General features: G+C 38.3%; 4 protein-coding genes across 5 annotated transcripts; 2 read left to right on the forward strand and 2 right to left on the reverse strand.

Annotated features, from left to right (window-relative positions):
- The first annotated feature begins 315 nt into the window (after positions 1-315).
- On the forward strand, positions 316-2,208 carry LOC108610435 (acyl-coenzyme A thioesterase 9, mitochondrial). The gene is made up of 4 exons (XM_018002534.2): positions 316-546; positions 602-669; positions 730-972; positions 1,035-2,208. Exons 1-4 carry the CDS (start codon positions 431-433, stop codon positions 1,970-1,972), a joined length of 1,365 nt encoding a protein of 454 aa, XP_017858023.1. The 5' UTR covers positions 316-430; the 3' UTR covers positions 1,973-2,208.
- Positions 2,209-2,309: 101 nt separating this feature from the next.
- Positions 2,310-4,232, forward strand: LOC108610424 (acyl-coenzyme A thioesterase 9, mitochondrial). Its single transcript, XM_018002522.2, has 4 exons — positions 2,310-2,572; positions 2,638-2,738; positions 2,795-3,037; positions 3,088-4,232. Exons 1-4 carry the CDS (start codon positions 2,523-2,525, stop codon positions 4,104-4,106), a joined length of 1,413 nt encoding a protein of 470 aa, XP_017858011.1. The 5' UTR covers positions 2,310-2,522; the 3' UTR covers positions 4,107-4,232.
- On the reverse strand, positions 4,119-5,254 carry RpL6 (ribosomal protein L6). Its single transcript, XM_018002655.2, has 2 exons — positions 5,092-5,254; positions 4,119-4,944 (listed from the first exon to the last, which is right to left on the reverse strand). Exons 1-2 carry the CDS (start codon positions 5,200-5,202, stop codon positions 4,267-4,269), a joined length of 789 nt encoding a protein of 262 aa, XP_017858144.1. The 5' UTR covers positions 5,203-5,254; the 3' UTR covers positions 4,119-4,266.
- Positions 5,255-6,576: 1,322 nt separating this feature from the next.
- CycG (cyclin G) lies at positions 6,577-21,763 on the reverse strand. 2 transcript variants are annotated; one of them, XM_018002477.2, is made up of 6 exons: positions 21,606-21,763; positions 11,380-12,230; positions 10,872-11,111; positions 10,434-10,808; positions 10,151-10,365; positions 6,577-8,602 (listed from the first exon to the last, which is right to left on the reverse strand). In XM_018002477.2, exons 2-6 carry the CDS (start codon positions 12,208-12,210, stop codon positions 8,527-8,529), a joined length of 1,737 nt encoding a protein of 578 aa, XP_017857966.1. In that variant the 5' UTR covers positions 12,211-12,230; positions 21,606-21,763; the 3' UTR covers positions 6,577-8,526. The 2 variants fall into 2 exon arrangements, with proteins under 2 accessions (XP_017857966.1, XP_017857975.1); XM_018002486.2 differs by lacking the exon at positions 21,606-21,763 and adding an exon at positions 20,059-20,735.
- Positions 21,764-21,906: the final 143 nt, after the last annotated feature.

Below are 21,906 nucleotides of genomic sequence, written 5' to 3' on the forward strand. Positions count from 1 at the left end.
ATTAGTTGTGCCATCATAATCGGATTTGATTTGCTGCTAATCAACTTCGAGCATCATCGCCGTTATTGATGACGTCACCAGATGTCGCTAATGAACCGTGGTGCACTTGCCACAGATAAGCACAGAATCATGAATTAATTGAATGTACGCGTATGCAAATATTGTAAGTGTAGTTAATAAATTGTCAACACTTGTACGCTATTAATTCAGATTAGATAAAAAGACAAGCAAACGACCTTATCTCACGCGCTAAAATTTCCACAAGCAGCGCACTTGATGCAACGATTACGATCAACATTAAACCACTGTGCGCAGCCTACGAATCAGCTGTTCGTCAGTAGAGTATGTACACACATAACAGCAACTAGTTCTAGGTCAACGAAAATTCGCCATTTTACTTTTCGGAAATCTTTAAACAAAATTTGAAGTAATGTTGCGCCATTTAGCAGGGGCAAAACGATGTGTAAGCCTGGCCAGCAATGCACTGATAAAAAGAACACCTAGTAAGCTGTGTGTCCCTAGCAATGTTGCGTCCGTCGTCTCTATGTGAGTAGCAAACTGTATTCAATGTTAGTTTATAAACAAACAGCGAACGTTGTAGCCGTCATTTTGGGCCGCCCACGCACATCAAGCATTCGACGGCCAATGAGTCAGGCACAATGGCGGAGAGTAAGTGAATCCCTGTGGTTTATCTCAAACGCTCACTTTAGTCCTCCGCTCTGTTCTCAGTCAAGGAAGAGATGATGAAACGCCTGGGCTTGGACCACGGCTATCAGCCCCTGCCAAAGTCGCGCGAACATCTCCTTAAATATCAGCCCAAGCTGGAGGAGCTGCCGTCACGTACAATGCAGGACTCTTTCACATCGGCCATCATACCACTCAGCACGAATCTCTTGTTGCAAGACAGGTACGTGACATATCTGGGCAATGTGCGCATGGGCCGACTGCTGGAGGATATGGATATGTTTGCGGGTTGGCATATATTACCCTATAGAAATCTGACAGGATATTCACGGCTATCATATTTCTTACAGCTTGGAGCTGTCACAAACATGTGGTCATACCCAATCTACCAGCAAATGTGCCTTTGCCTTACACTTTTGTCACCATTCTGGTGGATCGCATTGATTTCACCGATACGCTTGCCTCCGGCACTGCCGATATTCGTCTCTCCGGGCATGTTTCGTGGGTGGGCACCAGTTCCATGGAGGTTGTCGTGTGGCTGGAGCAGATGCAAAACGGCAGCTATCAGAAATTGACGCGTGCCCTCTTTCTGATGGCTGCACGGAATGCAACTAATACGGGAGCGGCGCCAGTGAATCCCATTAAACCCGGCAACGAGGAGGAGCAACTCATTTTGGATGGCGGTATGGCACGGAAAAAGCAACGTCAATTGCTTGGCGCCCAGTCCATCTTCAAGGTGGAGCCCAACGATCCGGAGCAAACCATTATGTATGAACTGTTCAAGCGGACAACGCCCAACGACACCATGGAACTGAACAAACGAATCTTGCCGCCCAACTGCCGATGGATGTCGCATTCGTATCAGATGAGCACCATACCCTCGTTTCCCGAACATCGTAATCATCACAACCGTGTCTTTGGCGGCTTTCTCATGCGCTGTGCTTTAGAGATTAGCTGGGCAGCTGCAGTACTCTACTGTCGGACACGTCCCAAGCTGGATCGGATTGCGGACATTAGCTTCGAGAAGCCCGTGAGCGTCGACTCATTCATTAAGATGACGGCCTATGTGGTCTACACGGAGCTCAACTACTTGCAAATTATGACTGTGGCCGAGGTGCTGGACCCGCACTCGGGCAACCAGGTGACCACCAACACTTTTTACTACACCTTCTCGGCATCGCACACAGTGACCGAGGTGCTACCACGCTCCTATCACGAGACCATGTGGTACATCCAAGGACGTCGCAAATTCAAATATAGTATGGGCATTGAGCCACATTACGAATGAATTTGGATAACGCAATATGTGGTGCAATACTAAGGAGGCAATACTAAAGTGGCGATACCTAATATATTTTCTTCAGATTAACCGCCCTTTGCTTGTCTGTTTAAATGTCAAATTTATGAATATTTTATCCAAAATTTTAATTTTACAATATCTATTGCCCAAAACAAAAAGTGCACCTTTTTTTAAAAAATGGAATTTACTAAATAAAGAACTTTCAACCTATTATGATGCAAAAATTGTTTTATTATCAATTCTTAGACTTAAAATATATATATAGTTAACTGTTAATTCATCTGTAAATCATCCCCATCAGATTAATATCTGTCTTGTCTTTTAGCAATCATCGAAGCGTTACAAAAATTTATTTAGTATGTTTCATCTTTATCGTATATCTAATGTATCTATCTATCTTCCATTTATATAGATAAATTCTTGTTACTAAAAATTTTATGATTTTTTAGTTGTATATAGCTATGTAGAATTTTCATAGTCAAATTATCTTTTCAAACTTTGTCTTCTAAATTGCAAATTCTAAATTGAAAATTCTCGTATGACGCGTCTAAGTCTCTGGACACCTAGAAGATGGCAATATTTAATCAGGTGAGGCATGGCCAGCTATCTCCATAATCTTGTTGAATACATAATGAAGTCACACAATAAAATAGGATTCAAGCGCGATGGCCCCAGCACTGTGCGCGCAGGCACTATTATATGGATGAATATATGAAGGAGCAATCGGATCATAGTTCTGGCACCATTCATGACAGTAAGCAGCGAAAGCCATTAAGACAAGCAACACCCCTGATTCTCTCTTCCCCGCAGTTGTAATAAAGCTGCGTGAGCGCACGGGCGTCGACATTGGATATCACATTAGACCCAAGTCGCGGGAGAATCTGCTCAAGTACCAGCCCAAGCAGGAGGAGCTGCCGACGCGCAGCATGAAGGATTCCTATACGGTAGTAACTGTGCCGCTGTACGGCAATGAGCTGATCCGTGAACGTTACGTTAATCACCTGGGCCGGGTGCGCTTGGGTCGCCTGATGGAGGACATGGACATGTTTGCAGGTGAGCACCACGACTATAATATATGATGACTATTAATCCCTTTGTTCCAGTCTGGATATGTCATCGTCATATCCAGTTGCCGAATCTGCCCAAGAATGTGTTCTTGCCCTATACCTTCGTCACAATCCTCGTGGATCGCGTCGACTTTAAGAACACGGAGTATTTAGCCCTGAACAAGAACTTGGAGCTGAGCGGCTTTGTTTCCTGGACCGGCAGCAGCTCCATGGAGATAACAATCTATGTGCGTCAGCCGGTCGATGGCGAGTATGTGAATGTGACCAAGGCGCTGTTCATAATGGTCGCTCGGAACGCCACCAACACGGGCCCAGCCCCAGCGAACACCCTGAAGCCAGCCGACGAAATGGAGCAAAAATATTGGGAGGCGGCGAATAAACGACAAATCGAACGGAAACGAGCTAGAGGTGAAAGTGTATTCATTTCACCCCCGCTGGAGCATGAGCAGGCAATCATGTATAATGTTCTCCAGCGGACCACGCCCCCAAACACCTTTGAGCTGAACAAACGCATATTGCCGCATCGTTGCCGCTGGATGAAGGATAGCATGTGCTCGACCCTGTTGAAGCCGTATCCACAGAATCGCAATGCACAGAACACGGTCTTCGGCGGCTATCTGATGCGTCAGGCCGTCGAGTTGACCGTCGTCATGGCCAGCGTCTATGTGGGGGATGCGCCCAGATTGAAGTGCATATCGGACATTAGTTTCCTGAAGCCCGTTATGGTCACCGACTTCCTGCAGATGAACGCCCATGTGGTGTATACGTCGCACAACTACCTGCAGCTGATGACCATTGCACAGAACTTCAATACGGACAGGCGAGAGCATACGACGACCAACATATTCTACATCACCTTCAAGGCAGACACTATTGTGGATGAGGTGCTGCCGGGCTCGTATCGTGAGATGCTCTGGTATATACATGGACGTCGGAAATTCCTAAGTGCACTCAATCTTCAGATGCAGTACCCTCTGCCCGATGAAGAGGGTGGCGATGACGACGAAGACCAGGAAGACGACCAAGCTTGTCAGCAAGAGGCGCCTGCAAAATAATCAAGACCACACTTAGTTTGTTCTTTTCCTCATACCTCGACACTGAGTTCCGGTTCTGTAATTTTTATTTTCTTTTTACAAAATTGTTTGTAATCAGCGGGGCTTGTACAAAGTATTTAAAAAGTCCTTAAAGTGAAGTTTTTCTTGGGCAACGCGTTGCTTAGAAGCGCAGACGATGTGGGTATTGGGACGAGTGCAGAGCGAACATGTTCTGCAAGTACTTCGTGAAGTATTTGCCCTCCGGATGGGCCTTGATGAGCTTCAACAGGGCGCTGTCGACCTCCTTTTGGTCCTTCTTGCGCTGCTCGTTGGGCACAAAGCGTTCCTTCTTGGCTGCGAAGATGTCGGCCTCGCCGGTCTTCTTCTGCTTCTTGGCCTTCAGGCGACGGAAGTAGGCGTCATTCAAATGCTCTGGCACCTTATAGGTGCTCAAGTCCACACGCGTTGAGGTGCCAATGACGTAGCGTTGCGACACACGACGCAGTGGGCACGAGTTGATGGCGAAGGGACCAGTGACCAGCAATAGGCCGGAGGCCAGAGTCTTCAGCAAGACAACGCGCTTACCCTGGTGACGGCCAGCCAACAGAATGAGGATGGTGCCGGGCTGCAGGTTGCGGCGAGTGTTGCGCTTGTGCTCACTGAAGTTGGCCTTGCCGGGACGCTTCTTGACGAACGTCTTGGTTGGATAGTTGGCCTTGGGCTTGCGCAGATAGACGGTACGCTCACCACCGTTCTTGGGGCCACCGATCTTCTTAACCTTCTTGATGGGCACCTTCTCCTTCTGGACAACGGGACTCTTCTTACCCTTCAGGCGGTACAGCGCACGGCGCTTGTACATCTATACAACACAAGAAAAGAAATATATCAAACACTAATTAATCGCATTATTCACACACGCTGTTGCTGTCGACGCAAAGGCGGCGCGTCAAAGCAGATGCCAAACTTTGTGACCGAATTTTCGGAGTGTGTTTTATTTTGTTTTTACCTGGGCTTTTGAGTAACGCAGGATACCGCCCTTCAGGTATGAGTTCAAGGGATGCTTCTTGCCCTTTTTGGCCGATTTGGCTACCTTTTTAGCTTTTACGACGGGTGCCATTGTGGAGAACACGTGTACACAGCACAAAAATTATTTAGAAAAGGAAGGTTATGTGTCACGGCATTGCCAGCACCAAGCAAAAACACGACATGCGTGCTATCGATGAATATCCGTGCAACTATGAGTTTACATCTTTTCCAACACTCTTTCCGATGACTATCGAAAATAAACCGATGATGAAGATGTCATAGAATCGATCCACTCAACTACTGTTTTCTGATTAGTGCAACAAAATAAAATTCAAACTTTTTTTACCATTTAATAATACTTTTTCCATTTATTTCTTTTCATGTGTATATAATGAATTAAATCACGGTTTTTGTTGTTCTTTTACAGCTCCTTCAACACCTATACACAATCTTCAATTATCTTAATTGTTCTTTCTCCTTTGCCTGCCACGACGAATCGTTTAAAACTTATTATAAATTTCAAATTTAGAATAATTTAAATAAATGGATGATAATTTACAAAATGAATGGATTTCTAATACTACAAAACCTCTCTAGAGATAATGAAATGTAAAATTTAAGATCTCTTTGTCAAAGATGAAACTAAAACTAAAATTAAATTTAAAATATAATGCGGAAGAGAATTTAGTACATTTGTTCTCATTTTTGTACTACTAAGTGAAATAATTATACAATACTAATATAGAGTTCATTTCGTTATTTAAAATGATTCGTTATTTGTTTTTGTTTCTTGTGTTTTTTGTTTTAACTTCGCTTGCAAATATTTAACTAACTCCGCGCTAAAAATGTGTAAAATTTGCTAGTTCTAAAATACAGTTACAATTAATGTCAGAATAACCGACTGGCGGCATACTTGTAGAAAGTCTTATGTCTATACTTCCATTTTGTTGTTGTTTGTCTTATTTGTCACTTTGCCATTATTTAAAGTTAGACTAAGATTAAAATATATATGTATAAAAAAAAAAACGATGTTTTCTTTTTTTCATGCAGCCTGGCAATGAACACACAATTTTCTCTTCTAGCTTCGTCGCTTAAATATTAAAAATCATTTACACTTTTCATTTGTGTATGTTTGTTCTTAAGCTTAAAAAATATATGAGTATTGCCATGAAAGATTTAAAAATTGTTTGGGGGGAAATAATAGTTGAACTATTGCACATTCATTTAAAAAGTTAAGACTTTTGTACAACAATCAATGTTTTATTTACATTTGCAGAGTGTGCAGAGTGTGGCTTGTTAAGTATTTTTTCTTTACTCTTCTAAGTGTACTCACATTTGACCAGAGAGGAGAGATCGTGAGAGCGAGAGTTTCCAAGATACAGTTGGAGCTTCTGCTAGTCTGGCTACAGCTATACACACACGCATACACACAGCCACTCACACAAAGGTAAATAAAACATTTGGATTTGTTGCGAATATTTCAATTAGAAATCTGTATGTCACTGTGCACAGTGACACGCGCATTTTATTAAAATTTACAGAGAAAATGTTTAAATCGAATTTAAATTTTTTCGATTTGGCATTTGCTTTAAAAATTTTTCGTTTTCCTTTGTTAAAAATGAAAAGAATTTTAAGAGAAATGTAAAAACGTTTTCTTTTTTTGTTGTTGCTATTTGCTTTTTGTCATTCTGCGGATAGTTTTTGCTAGCTCAAGTTAAGAGCTTCCTGATTCTTCATAGTTGTTGTTCTGCCGTGTATATATATATATATATTTTACTATATAATGCATCATAATTTTTTTTTTTAACAGAGCGCGGCGCTTCAGTTGAATAAAAAACCAAAAATAAAGACAACATATTCTAAGATATAGTTGCTTGATTTTTGATTCCCTCTTATTCTTTGCTGGTTTGCTATAATAATATCTATAGTATATTTATTACATGGTATTTTCTTTTTTACAAGTCATTTTTTGTTTTGTGTTTTAATAAATTAAATAGGTATTAAATTATATAACAAAAATGAAAGTGAAATGTGTTTATAGATATAGATATATATGTATATGTATGCATATAGTATGCATATTTAAAAGTTATATGCATCTATATACATACATATAAATACATATAGACAAAATTGATCATTGATTTTTGTTGTTGTGTTTTGTTTTGCATTGTTCTAAATACATTTCATTTCAAAAAGATCTTGCTTGTTGTTAAATAAATAATAACAAATTCCACTTAGCTCAAAGTAATTATGAATGTTTTTTATATAGACGTTTCTTTTCTTTTTTTTTTTTTTTTATATATATATATATTTATAGAGCAGAAAAATGATCGACTACACACTGAACTACATATTGGGGTTATTTTATATATCTGTATTACGTTTTGCTTAGTCATAGTTTTGCTTGAATCTTCAGCGCGACCAAATTTTATGTTTGATTTTAGGGGTAAAGTTTGAACATTTAACTTATATTTTAATAGTCGTCTATATTTAATGATTTTTTGTACTTTTTTAGATTTTTTGTTGATTTTTTTCTCGTTTTCTTTTTTTAAGGGTCCAGTGGTTTTTTTTTAAGTGTTTTACAAAACAAACATGGATAACAAAAAGTTACGTTAAACTTATTTGAAATTGGGTTGATAGATACTTTTTTTCTTCGTTATTTTTTTGTTTTTTGTTTTTTTTTTTTTTCACAAAAAATTAATGTTCCATTCCGTAAGCATGTTTCATAATCAGTTATCATTTAAATCGTTTTCCTTCATCGATCTCAATTGGTCCGGAACAACATCAATCTTTTGTATGATGGTCCGCATCATTTCTATATTTATGTATATTTTTTTGGATTTTTTTTGCTTTTGTTTTTTTTTTTGTTACTTTTTTCTGTCTTGCCGCAAAATTAAATCGAAAAATTATATATTCGTGCCGTGTCCTGTGCCTGGCTTTTGGCTGACCTCTCGCATTTTTCAATAGTTTCTTAAATGGTAGAACCAGCGTAAATTATATATATATATACGCACATACATATATATATAGATGTTGTATATATATATATATATATACGTGCGTATGCTAAACAAATTATGATGCATCATTGTTTCTCTTTTAGCATTATATACACACGCACACCCATTGCTAACACACAAGCACACACAATAGAGGCTCACAAACTTGTGGAGCAGTTACTCAGTTGTTGTTGTTGTAGCTGTAGATATGTCTTTTCCACTGCTGCCACAAATGTGTGGCACCTGTTGCTGCTGCTGCTGTGTTGCATGGATGATTCCTGCCTGCCTGCCTGCTGCTGCTTCCATCCGGCTACCCAAAACTTGTCCGTTGTTCGTTGACTTTTGGGTGCTGTTTGTTGTTTGCTTCGTTGCTGCTCAAATTTGCTGCTGCTGCTGGGGGTAAGTAGGTGCTACTAACATTGTTCGAAAATTGGAATAATGGGTGAAGTTGGCCAGTCCTCCTCCTCCTCGGAGCTAATACTCTCGGTTCTACAAGAAAAAAAAACAAAAAAACGAAGAAAGGCATTGTTATTTGATTAAAATGAAAGGTAGTATACTTAAAGCAATTAGCAGTCGAGAAAAGAAATTATAGCATTGTTTTTTATCGCTAAACTTTGCCAACTCAAGTTGAAGGTCATTTTTTATATATCAGCTGATCAGCTGATTTAAGCCTTTGCGCAAGTGCAATCAGTTGTTTCGACGCAGTGCGAAAGTCAAATAGTGCATTGAACTCAAAATGCTTATGACTAAACGGAACAAAGGTATATATAATTGTATATGTATAAAAACACCTCGTCAGATAAGAAAACAACACAGTTGAAGGCCCACAAATTAAAAAGCTAAAAAAAAAAAACCAACAAAGTTTAAGCATTGAAATGAATTTTTAATACTCTTGCCAAAAAAAAAAAAAAAAAAACAAAAAACAAATATACACAAAATATATATATAGATTTTTTTTCGGAATATAACAGTTTGAAGGTCTCAATGTCAAGTACATACGATTTTTTTTTTGCAAAAATATAAATTAATGTTATGTATATATTGAATATCAACAAAGTTTAAGCTTTTTAATATTTATAATTCAGTAATATTCATATTGAATTAGTTTTTGAATGTGTCATAAATGAAATAATTTTAAAAATAATAAAAATTATTAAATTTATATTCTATAGTAGCTGTCATTTTCAATATGTTCAATATGCTGCACTTAGCGCATGAAATGTCAAGGTCTTCAAATGGTATAAAGAAACTTATGTAATAAGGCGAAAGAAATCGATGGTCTGACGCCCACATCGTGTCGCCCAACAATTGACGCACATCGCGGCGAATTCCACACTCACAAAGCGAATTCTAGATATGTGTGGCGAATTTCACAACTTTCAGTAAATTTTAACAGCAACCCTCGTACTTTTTCTCGCTCACACGCGCCTGGTTGGCGTGCCTCTCTGATAAGATTGTTGTCGAAAAAATAACAGGCGCACACACCGTCATATAACTATATGCGTATGTATGTATATGTGTGCACATCTATATGGACATTTATGCATACATATGTATGACTGGCTGTCTAGCTGTAGGTGTTGCTGCTGCTGCTGCTCGTCGAACCACTTTTGGCAAATGCGACAAGTTGAGCATGGGCATGGACAGGGGGCAGAGGGGGCAGGCAAAACCAGCCAATGGGTCTCATGATTTTTATATTTTCTATGCGTATTGTTGTTGTTTGTTGTTTTGCTGGTGTTTGGTGCTTGTTGTTGTGATAATAAAATCGCGTCAATTCTAAAAACTTGTTTACGCGAAAAACCAAAAACAAAAAACACAACTCAGCACATACTCGTTCGCTTACATACAAATTAGTCCAAAGACTACACAATAATAGTGCTAAAAATAACTAACGGACCTTTTCAGCTAGACAGAAGCAGAAATGTTCTAGAAAAACTAAAACCCCTGCCTAATTGGGCTCTTTTACATATCAAAACTTTCTATATACATACTATGATATTGATTATATAAAGATCTATATCTACGGATTTCACTTACCTTGAACGCAGGCCATCGTCTAGAGCATTCGATATGCCCTCCTCAATGGTGGGCAAATCGGATGAGAAACGATTGATCGGGCGCAGGACGCGCAGCGTGCGACTGGATAATTTCCAGACAAGCCGCTGCTTGTAGGGCGCCTTATTCTGTCCATTGTAATGAGACAGAATGCCCGAGACAATGCTAAAGCCGCAGGTAAAAACGCGATCGGGTATCTGAAATAGATGTATATATATGCATTATAACTTTCCATATTCTTATTCCTCATCTTTATCAAACATACCCTCATGTACTCCTGCAGATAGAGTATGTACTCAAAGACATGCTTCAGTTCGGGACTGCCGCGTGTGTACGACTCCTTAATGTGGAAATCCAGATGCAGGCAGATGAGCACTAGAGCCAATGTCGCTGGCGTTATCACGGTCGTCTTGACATCGCACAGTAAGATCTCCAAGCGATTCTCCAGTTCCTCCAATTTAATGAGTTGCTGATAGAATTTAAAGAAATCCCCACCAATTTGCTTAGCCAAATTGCGGAAGAGTGCGTAATAGATGCGCAGGTAGCTAACGGATGTGATCGGGGCATGCCCCATCTGTACGCCCAGTTTGTTGGCAATGACCCCGGCCATGCGTTCCAGATCGCCAGCGGTACAACCACACTGTAACAATTTAAAATGTTAGACACTGGCATTTACCCTAATGTGTGTGAATTTGTGACATACCTGAGATATTGTAACCAAATCGTCGGCAGGTATGGGCTTCAAGTCTAGCTGCTTAATGGCCAAATGGAAGGAGGCAACGCTCATGCAGGCCATATGCTTCGGCTTGACAGCCATGCGATCGAGAAAACGATCCACCAGGCTCATCGCCGAGAACAGCACATCCGATGGCAGCTCGTACCACATCTTCAAGCAACGCAGCACATACGCCGATCCATCACGTCCGCCGGCAGTCACCTCACGCTGTAAATATAGAGAATGATAAATATAGATATTGATATAATAGGATGTCAATATATAAATGATGTTCCATATATGCTATATACGATTAGATTGGCAATGCAGACAAATATAATTCGTCTGTTAGTCAGTTAAATAATTTAATTCATTCCAAAAGAGTTCAGTCAATGCTTATCATGCAATCAATCAGACTTCCCAGTCAATCAGTCAGTCACTCGGATAGTCATTGATTCAAAGTCAGATAATCGTATCTATATTGTTATCAACATACCCTCGACTCCTTGGGAAGCAACAGTACTGTATGGTATTTATCCTGCAGTACATCGTACTCCTTCAGCGTCTCGTACAGCTCATCTGAGCTGAGCGCATGTAATTGATCCTCTAGTTTTTTGAGCGCTGTTGGCTCTGCTGCTCCTGCTCCAGCTCCAGCTCCTTGTCCAGCTGCTGCTTCTGTTTCCAGTGTTTGCTGTTGTTGTTGTTGTTCGTACTTTTGATATTCCAAGCCAGCAGCACCCGGTGTCCCATACCGGCCCTCTTCCGCAATCCTCATCCAATCAGTTGGCATCTCTGCATTATGATCCACCAAGTTTATGCCACCACCATTGATTGATTCGCCCCTCAAAATAGCCGCCGCTGCCTGAGCCGATGTGGATGGTTGTTCATCATCGACCAGGATAGCATTGATGCTGATTGCATCCATGTTGTTGTTGTTGGCGTTGTTGATGTTGTGGTTGCTATTATTGTTGGTGATGTTGTGGTTGTTGTTGTGGGGCAAATCAAGTGATGGCATAACCGTTGAGGACATCAACATCGATGACCGCTGCTGCATCAACTGCTCCTGCTGCTGCCGCAACGCCAGCGCCTGCTGCTCTGCCTCCAGCTGTTGCTGCAATTGGCAATACAATAGAGCCTCCTCTTCCTCCTGCTGTTGCTGCTGTTGGTATTGCGCGTATTGCAGTTGCTGGTGCTCGAGCTGTTGCTGGTGCAGGTGCAGTTGCTGTTGTTGTTGGTGGTATTGCTCTTCTTGGGTTAGAGTATTATCCAAACCACTATCAACGACGGCGTATTCGGCGGCAGCAGAGTAGCGTACAGGGACAGACATTGTGAGGGCTGGCCTAGTACCTGTATATGGCAAGGTTTGTTTTTGTTGTTGTTGTTGTTTTGTATAATAAAACAGCAAAAAGATACAAAAATCTCTTTGCGTTAAGGCCAAATATATTTATGGTTTATATATATAAATGTGTCCCTTGATCAACTTGTTTGATACGATTTTATTTTCAGCAAAAAGCCCACAAAATTGAATTTCAAGCCAAATTCAAATATATATATTTTTTGCAGTATATCAACGAGTGCACTTAGAAAATACTAGATGCTCTCTCAATCTGCAGCTCGAAATTCAAGACTAAAAATGCAGCGCTTCAGGGATTATATAGATATCTATATCCTCTTTATATAGCAACTATATTATAATAATCCACTGGTAGCGCGAATGCAACCGAAAATAAAATAAACTGTTTGCTACTTGTGCTGCACACACCGGTTCAAGTAGCCCAGAGCCGAAATCCAAATATATATATAGATTATATGTATATATATTGATAGCTCTGTTAATAGCCGAACAAAAACCTTAATGCAATTCTTTCAACAATTTGCAAACAGTTAACAAACAAAACGCCCTCAACAATGCAATATATACATATATTGAAACAAATATATCATATGTATATAGCGTGACAATTGTGTTTAGTGTACAAATGACAATAACGAAAGACAATCTAGATTTTTTGTCTTTCAGTCAGTCAATGCGTACAAATTGTCTTTATCTTCTTTTGTGAAACAATATTTAATTAAATAATATATAAATATATAAATTATATAATTTTAGCATCAATGTGGTTTATTATGTGTTCGCTCAATGCTTGGTACGATAATAAACGCTAGATGCTGAAATTGTTTACAGTGTATTCAGTTCGTAGTGGAACTGATTTTTAGATGCTTTGAATTTCTTTCGGAAAATTCTCTTTTAGCTAAAATATATAAAAACTTACACGCTGCAAAATTATGCAAGCATATTTATTAATTGTTAGGTCAAATAAATTAATAAAAATTTAAATAATAAAATATATATATTTTTTACTGTGTATATGCTAGATGTCAAATGAAGTTCATTAATGTCAAATTGAAATGAATTGCAATATTATTATTATTGTTATTTTGTCAAAGAGCATTGCTCTTGTTGCGTTTCATTTTTTGTTTATATACAATATATTAAATTGTTTACAATGCGTTGAACGAACTTTGAGCGTTATAAACTGAGCATAGAAGTCGAGTGCACAGTGTGCCAGCAAGTTTGACATTGGAATATATTTTATATATGCTTACCTGACCTCACGTCAAATTGCTTACATTTTTATTCAAATCACACAACTTAACAAGGCTGCAAGTGGGGCGGGTTGGGTGTGATCGCTGTCTCAAGGCAAATCACATATAAATAGTCTGGGAAATATCACATATTTATGCAGAATGTCTAAGAATTCGAGACAAAAATATATTGACTTCCCTGAGTCCTCAACATTGATTGATTTCCGATTGCAAATGAAGAAAACGAAAACAAAGAACTCAATACAAAAGCTCACTGCGCACACTTGAGTAAACAAAGTGGCCGCCATCTTGTTCCAATTCAGCGTTCGCCTTACAGCTAATAATATTAAATCGACACACACACGCACACGCATAAGAGCAACACACAGAATCGGATACACTGGGATTGAGAGATAACAGCAAATGTGCCAGGGCTGGACAAGCTTTCTCTAATGCTCATGGGCTAGCAATTGACATGGAGGAATCGTAAACAAAACATTAAATAATCCAAACACAGAAGCAAATGATAAATGACATAAAAACTAACAAACATAGTTTCGAAATTTGAAGCTGTGCATACGAGTGGAGCGGAGCCACTTGAAAGTGTGAGATAAATGTTTATGGCATTGGGAAAATAGCTGCCATTGCTGCTGAAGCAGCAGCAATTGATGTATGAAATATTGTAAGTAGCAGCGGGAAATGGTGCCAAGAAAAACTTTTTGGTATTTATAGTTGAAAGGGAAATTTTAATTGTAAACATACAGCCCGGACGCAAACAAAAAAACGAAATTAAAAATGAAAACCCGATCACAAGTGTGAACAATGTGTTTCAAAACAGTTGTCATTAACCTGGCTAGCAGTTTAAGACCCCGTTTTCTGAAGGCTAAGCATAACTGAGTTAAAAATACCCCAATGAGTAATAATTCAAGTTCGAATTGTTTTAAACTCGTTTCAAAACGCCAGTGAATCAGGTATACAATATAAAATGTAGAATGCGATGATCCATATGACTGAACTTTTCCCTAAGAAACTGACCGCACCTTAATCATATTTCAAATGTGAATCAGACCAACTAAACTGGTGAGGGCCCAATATCCACATATCTGACGCACTTGCAGAATTTATAAACAAAAATAATAATATAAAAACATCACCAGCTGACGAAAACATACAACTCACGCTCTTTTTTACTTCCGTTCACAAAACACAATAATAAACCCATTCGCTATGGATTAACAAGTGCTTCAATTCAAGGTCGCCCAGCTAAAAAACAAGTTTTCGATAGTCATAAACATGACGGTGCAGCCCTGCAATGAGCCCCAAAGCTACAATAGCAACAAACTAACGGCACGAAGTCAAAGTTCAGCTTGACGCTCTGATGGGCATAAAGCTGCATGCAATGCGGAACAGTGCGAAAGAGACAGCAGATACAAAAATAAAGCTTGAGCTGTCTGTCATCTTATGCGAGCTGTATGTGTGTATTGCTGACAGCTTATTTGGATTGGGCTGGCCTCCCTGCCGTCTCACAAATGAGTGCGAGTGAGAGAGACGACTTGTTCTCTGTTGATCATATTCAAGGCTCATATTTTTATAATTATTTACACACATACATGCATATATATGTTAATATTGGTTTATACCATATTTCCAAATTCGATTCGATAATTTCTAAATCGAATTATTATTTTTTTAGTTTTTGATTTTAGTTTCTCGTCTATGTGTATTTTGTTGTTAATCTTTTGGTCAACGAAAAACAAAATCTATTACGCGTGCCGCTGACGCAAAGCACGTACACACGCATACCCACACACACACACGTTTACAGCTATAAGTATGTGTGTACGCATCGGTTTGCATTTATGTGTATGCGTGTAGTTGTTTTTATTTTTATATGAGCTTTGCCTAGGCTGCGCTGTTGATGTTGCAGTTACTTGTTGTTATTGTTAATAACTACTCCAACAACTTGGCCAACATTTACGAGTTTATAAAAAAAAATTTCACTTTTTGCCTATTTTCGTAACGAAAAAACGAAGACGAATGCTAGTCGGAGTTGGGCTTGCTCAGGTGTGAAATACGAAAATATATTGGAATTTGTATATGTACGTACATACATATATAAAAAACATTTACTGTTTCTGCTCAGAAACAAAGAAAAAGGTAATCATCTCAGTTAGAGTGAGCGAGAGCGAGAGGCAGGCAGAGCAAGGAGAGAGACTCTGCTGATCTTATACATATGTATGTGTATCCACATACATTAAGTGCTTAAAAGCGAAAGTAAATTATTTCTGTGTTTGTGTTCATCTATTCTGTATTTGCCTTAACTAAAGTGCATGAAATCAAAACGGCTAGTTAAAAGATCGCAAAATATTTTCCATTATTTTGCTGTTTATGTTTTGTAACTCTGTTTAATTAACAAACGCGAACGCAGACGCACACACGCAAGTGCGAGGGGGACGTGTATAGTCTCAAAAAAAAAAAAAAAAAAAACACCTGCACGAGCGAGATGCCCTCTATTATTCAGCAGTATTTTTTTTTTTGCTTTTATGCTTTTTCGTTTTGCACTGTCGAACGGTTTATTCATTTATCAGCGCCTAATTGATGTTGGGCTGCGTATTTAAAGCTGCTGAAGGTCAACAAATGACAAGACACTTGGAGCTACTGGTCAAAATGTACAAACGTAAATATAAATAAAAAAAAGGAGACCTACAGAGCTTTCGAGTGCAAGCAAACAGACAGCAAACAGTTACTTCGACTCAAGCAACAACAGTAGTTCGGGAAATTTCTGCTCTGCTGCTTGCATCATGTTGCATACAGGGCCGACGATACGCGTCATACGTGACGCCAAAAAGGTACACAACAGTTGGAGTTGCCACCCTGCGTGAATTGGTTTGATCGGCGACATGTGCTAATGCCACCATTCCGTCCGTTTTTAATAAATGACCAACCCCTTTGCTGAGCTTAAAATAACCAACACGTTCCACTGGCGACTTTAACTTTGATGAAATTAACAAGCAAAATTGCGCACTGAACTGTTAAGGGCTGTCAACCAGGGTGTCCGTTACCCCAACCAAAGCCAAAGCTGCCCAACCAGGAAGCCACATAGACGACGTCGCGACGTCCAAATTTGGTTTTCAACCCCAAGCGCATACATCCAAACAAACAGCTGTACACACACACACACACTCACACATATGTAAATATTTATAGCGTACAGTGCGAAGTGGCAGACAAAGCGGAAACATCAAATGCTGCCCGCTGACAAGGCGCAGGCGCAGCAGCTGTCCTGTGGCATGCACTACGAGGTAAATTATTGCATTACCATGAAATGGAATGGAAACAGTTTTGTTTTACTTTTTATTTAGCCAGTACTCAAATTGCTGTACGCATCGTTTGTATATAAGCAAAGCAGAAAGAGAAAAACTATACAAATAAGAAAGCCAGAATTTCATTAGCTATAAAATTGTTCTATCACTCTGCGTGCAGCTGAACTAAATTCGTGATTCCGAATCACGTGTCTAGCTTTGTGTTCTGTTTGCAAGTTCAACCATTGAACTTTGTCTGACGCTAGTTCGATCCCAGCGGAACTATGTTCACTATCTGCGTATGCATGTACTTTATTAGATGTGCATATGTCTGCGGCCTGTCTCGACAATCTGTCAATGGACTCGACTCACTTAAATAGAGCGGACGTATACACGAATACATATATTTGCATTTCTATTATCGCCCGACTTCAATGCCTTAAATTAGTTTTCATTATCGGTGAGCCAAACGAGAAATGCATTCAGGAATTTTTGTTCATGGCAATTGTCATTACAATCGCGAACTGTATTCGATTTTAGAGGTAATTGATTTAGTGGTATTCTATGGACGCGTCTAGATAAGCCCTTTCTGGACAAAAATGTCCGCACTTTGTACCCGAAAGAGAATGGAAACAAAGAAGAAAAATTACAGTAACTGATAAGTGGGCTTCGAATACATAGATGTATATTCATATGTACATATGTTTATCAGGTAGTCAGTACACTCTAAGTTGCTAATTCCATTAGATATAGGAAAACGTACAGCGGATGTAACAATAAGATAAATTATTATCGCATATTGTAAATGGTTATTGCAGATATATTGAAATGATGTGTAGTGAAAGCACAGTTGGACACTTGATAAGTTGATAGGATATTGAACTAGGGTCAAATCGTAGAATGTTATTGAAAATGACGTTCAGAAACATTCCTCATTGTTTCCTCTCGGAAGGGATTCTTGTAGTATTCCATGAGATAAAACAATTCGATCTTATCGCCCACCCACAGAATTGACTCATTGCAATAAGTGGAACCAGTATCAGTTTCAGTTCCAGCCATTCCATTCTCAGAACGATAAGTCGATGCAACGATTTGCAAGCAGCTGCCAGGGCCGAAACCTAGCAGCTGCCCTGGAATGCCTCAGCACCTTTGAATTGAATTAGAAAAACGACATCAATAGAAAATCCAAAATGAAAAAGAAGGAAAATACAACTAACAGGCAGCAACAATAGAAAAAGGGGTGGTCGGAACAAAGTCGTTTTTTTTTTTTTTGCTTGGCACGAGTTGACACTCATTGTTGCCCGAGCAACTTGAATTACCTATATATGGATGTGCATATGATGGAGGGGTTGAAAAGCGTATTTTAACTGGGAGCTCTATAAATTAACATTTGTTGAGTGCATTCTGAAATGCTTATTGAGCTCATTTACGCTTCACAGTGGTACTGCATAGATAAGAAGCAAAGGTCAGCTTTCTTTTTTTATATATGTATATAAATATGCGTCACTTTATGGACCTGATATATTGAACAGCTGTTCAATATTTTTTTTTTTTTTTTTTTTCATTTACTTTTTTTTTTGGCTGTAGACTCAAGTTTCACTTAAGACTGTCGCGACGAAAGTTTTTTTTTCAAAAATTTGCCAGGCGAGTAACGAGATATTGTCAAAAAATATATATATCTTGATTAGTAACCGAAGATACATGTTGGATACAATACATAACTGTGCAGCAATACAAATGAAAATTTTTTTTTATTTAACAGAGACGGAATTACTATTTAAGGGGCGGCTGACCGCAGTCAAGATCAAGATGGCAACTCTCTCTCTCTCTCTCTCTCTCTCTCTCTCTCTCTCTCTCTCTCTGCATCTTTCATGCTCTCGCTCAATGCCTCTATCTAACAGCAATCACACATACATAGTAAATGACCGAGGAAGCTACAAATCAAACGATGTAAAGACGCAACAATGAAAAAACAAACGAAATGCGCGCCAACGCCTCAAAGTCAACAAAATAGACGCTAAAGACACTGAGCAAAGCAAAAGTATGTTAAAAACACAATAGGAGGGGCAAAGTTAAATGAAGGGATAAGGAAAGCAACGATACACACAGCCAAGCATCTCCCACACAAACACAACACGTATACACTCTCAGGTCGATACAAATTATTTGTGTGGGAGCCCTTACGAAGGTTATTTGTTCATGACTAAAAACGAAAATGTATATGTAAAATAAAGTATATAACATAAAATATGTTTTCTGCGACGCCACCAGCTAATTGAAATCAACAAATATGACCCAGAAAGCAACAATTTAAAGACAAAAAAAAAAAAAAAAACGCTGAAGGTGAAATCAAGCAAAGAGAGAGCGAGAGCGAAACAGAAATCAATATAAGCAAAGTAAATCCAAAAACTCAGCCGAGTTAACATTTTTCTATAAGTTATGCTAAGTTAAAAGAAAAAAAAATCCAGTTAAAAGTCTAGCTAACATTTTGGAGCATGTAAATATGCGCAAGTATAAATAAATTTTTCAATTGGCTGACGCAATTTTCGAGCTTGCACAAATACATTCAAATCTTATACACTGGTATTGGTGTAAGAATACAAAGCAAAAACGCAAATGGGAACACAAACATTACGCACACACACAATAAACTCTTTGTTTGCGCACTGCGAGTGTATATGTTGAGAGAGCCAGAGTGAAACGAACGATACGCTATGGAATTGAAACACTTCCACTGGTTGGATCTCTCTCACCCAGTGCGTCGCTAACAATAAACGACTTGAAAAATACAATTGCACACAAAATACGCACAATATGAGGTTAACTAAAAATGCATTGAAGGTATTACAATAATTAAATTGTTAATATAAATTTTGCGCGTATCGTTTGGATAACTGTACTAGTCGGATACCAGCACAGTTTCTCTTTGTCTCTCTCACAATGGACCTATGAATAGCAGCTCCACTGTACCCCACTCACACACACACATGCATGCATATATGTATATACACTTATGCTCGAACAGCTGGGAGACGAGTTGAGAGTTGAAACAAACACGTAAATTGTTTCTATAATTTTTTTCTCATATCTGCATTAAAGTTAATGCATACTCAAATGTAACTGTGTATGTGTATGTACAAACCTATGTATTTGTATATACATTTACTCAAAATAAAAATAAAAAAAATAAAACAATTGACAAGGAACACACAAACTAGGCCTTTTTGTGATTTAACGCAATGAAATTGTTGTAATTTATTTTTCTTTTGAAAAACAGTTATGCTTACGTTTTTAGAGCCATTTTGTTGTTTTATGTTGCGCAGGAATGTTTCGAGATGAGTTAGTTACTTGAGAATCTTGGCGAAAATTGTATTATTGCACTCGAAAAATAGGTGTATAGTTGAAAGTTGGTTCTTTTAAACTATACTAAGTGTTTTGTTGTTAACTAATTTGTACTGCAAAAATGTATCACAGTGAACTTGTTTTTGTCATAGTCTATCGGTTAAGCCAACATTTTTCATATTCTTTGCAAATAGTTTGTGGATCGATTTTTCCCACGCACTAATTTAAGAGTGGTAGGTTTTTTCCCATCAGCTGCACATCGTAATTCTGTTTTTGTGTACTTCGTTACTTTACTTAATTTATTTTAAATAAACAATTGATTTTGCATGTACTTAAATTCAAATTTAAATTATAACACAATTTTGTTTAATGCAAAATCTCACACACACATTCAAATTTAATCACACACGCACACGCTCAATTACAGTCCAAACGGTACTTTGCTTTGTTGCTTCCAAACGTAAACTGAGGAATCAAACAGGGGAGAAAAACATACATTGGCAACCAATGGTCATGTTGCCTCACTCACTCAAATGTTGCCTCACTCGTGTTGCTACGAAATCGACTTGTTGGAAAGAGTGAACCGATGTTGCTCACTCGTGCTGAACTGCTTTTGCTCAAGCACTGTACGTGTTGAGAAACATTCGGTGCAGTATTTAAATACTGCAATTTGAATAAAATTTTTACTTTTTAGAAGCATGAATTGCCACTTGTTAGATGCTAGACTTTTGGTGGCATTTCTGCAAAATATCCATAAGGTGGCAGCCTCTCAATGCGCGGCACTTTTTAAATTATAGTAAAATTGTATAAATAGCAGATTAAATAAGACTATCCGATAGAATAAGTATGTTTACATATTGATCTCATCATGTATTTCACCAACTTTCGAAACTATTAAATCTATAATACTTCTCACAGATCATTTCATATTTTATTGCAAAATTTTCAGTTAGCAATTTCAAAATCTTATTTACAGCTCATATTTATGCTTATTATTAAGCATAGTTTAAATATATTTTCACCAAATAGTGAAAATCTGTTTCTATTTTTTAACTGTTGCTAAGCAATTTAGTGAATGAGCTCGTGGGGGCGGGGAGAAACAATTTCGCTATTCACATACACTCATTCATGCACACACACATCCAGACACAAATATGATTGCTTATGCACGGGTGCTTCCAGAAACTTACAGCAACAAGCTTTATACATAACTATTCGCTATATTCATACCATTATTTTTAAGCTTTAAATTGCAATTTCAAGAAGAACTCAATTAAATGAATAAAGCCAAATAAAAAATAACCTTTTATTCAAGATTTCGTCACAGACCTGCACATACACACACACACTCATAATCTTATTGGAAGAAACGCGTGGCGTAAGGCACTCGGCTGCTCAGTTAATTTAACGCTAGCAAAGTCGTTTTTGCATTGTTACACAGTTTATAATTAGTAATATTAGTATTCTTAATGATTTTTTTAAAATAACTTACCCGGATGCCTCTGCGTTTTAATCAGTATTTGTCTTCTTTTTTTTTCTGAACTTCGACACGACCAAATATATGTAAATATCTAAATGAAATGAGCTGTTGAAGGGCTGGCAAGTGTCTTGGTTGGCAATTCGGTTCTTCGGAACCAGTTGCGAGTGAGTGAGCCATTAATCGCTGTTCACATGAATACTTCAATTGCTTTTCTTAGTGTTAGTTAATGTTTAATGATTTTAAATTTAGTCAATTTCATATATTTAAATATTTGCCGATGATATAAACTATCCATTTTTTAAAAATCCTAATG

Source organism: Drosophila arizonae, chromosome 2, assembly GCF_054131065.1.
Source record: "Drosophila arizonae isolate 15081-1271.41 chromosome 2, UAZ_ARI_1.0, whole genome shotgun sequence".
NCBI lineage: Eukaryota > Metazoa > Arthropoda > Insecta > Diptera > Drosophilidae > Drosophila > Drosophila arizonae.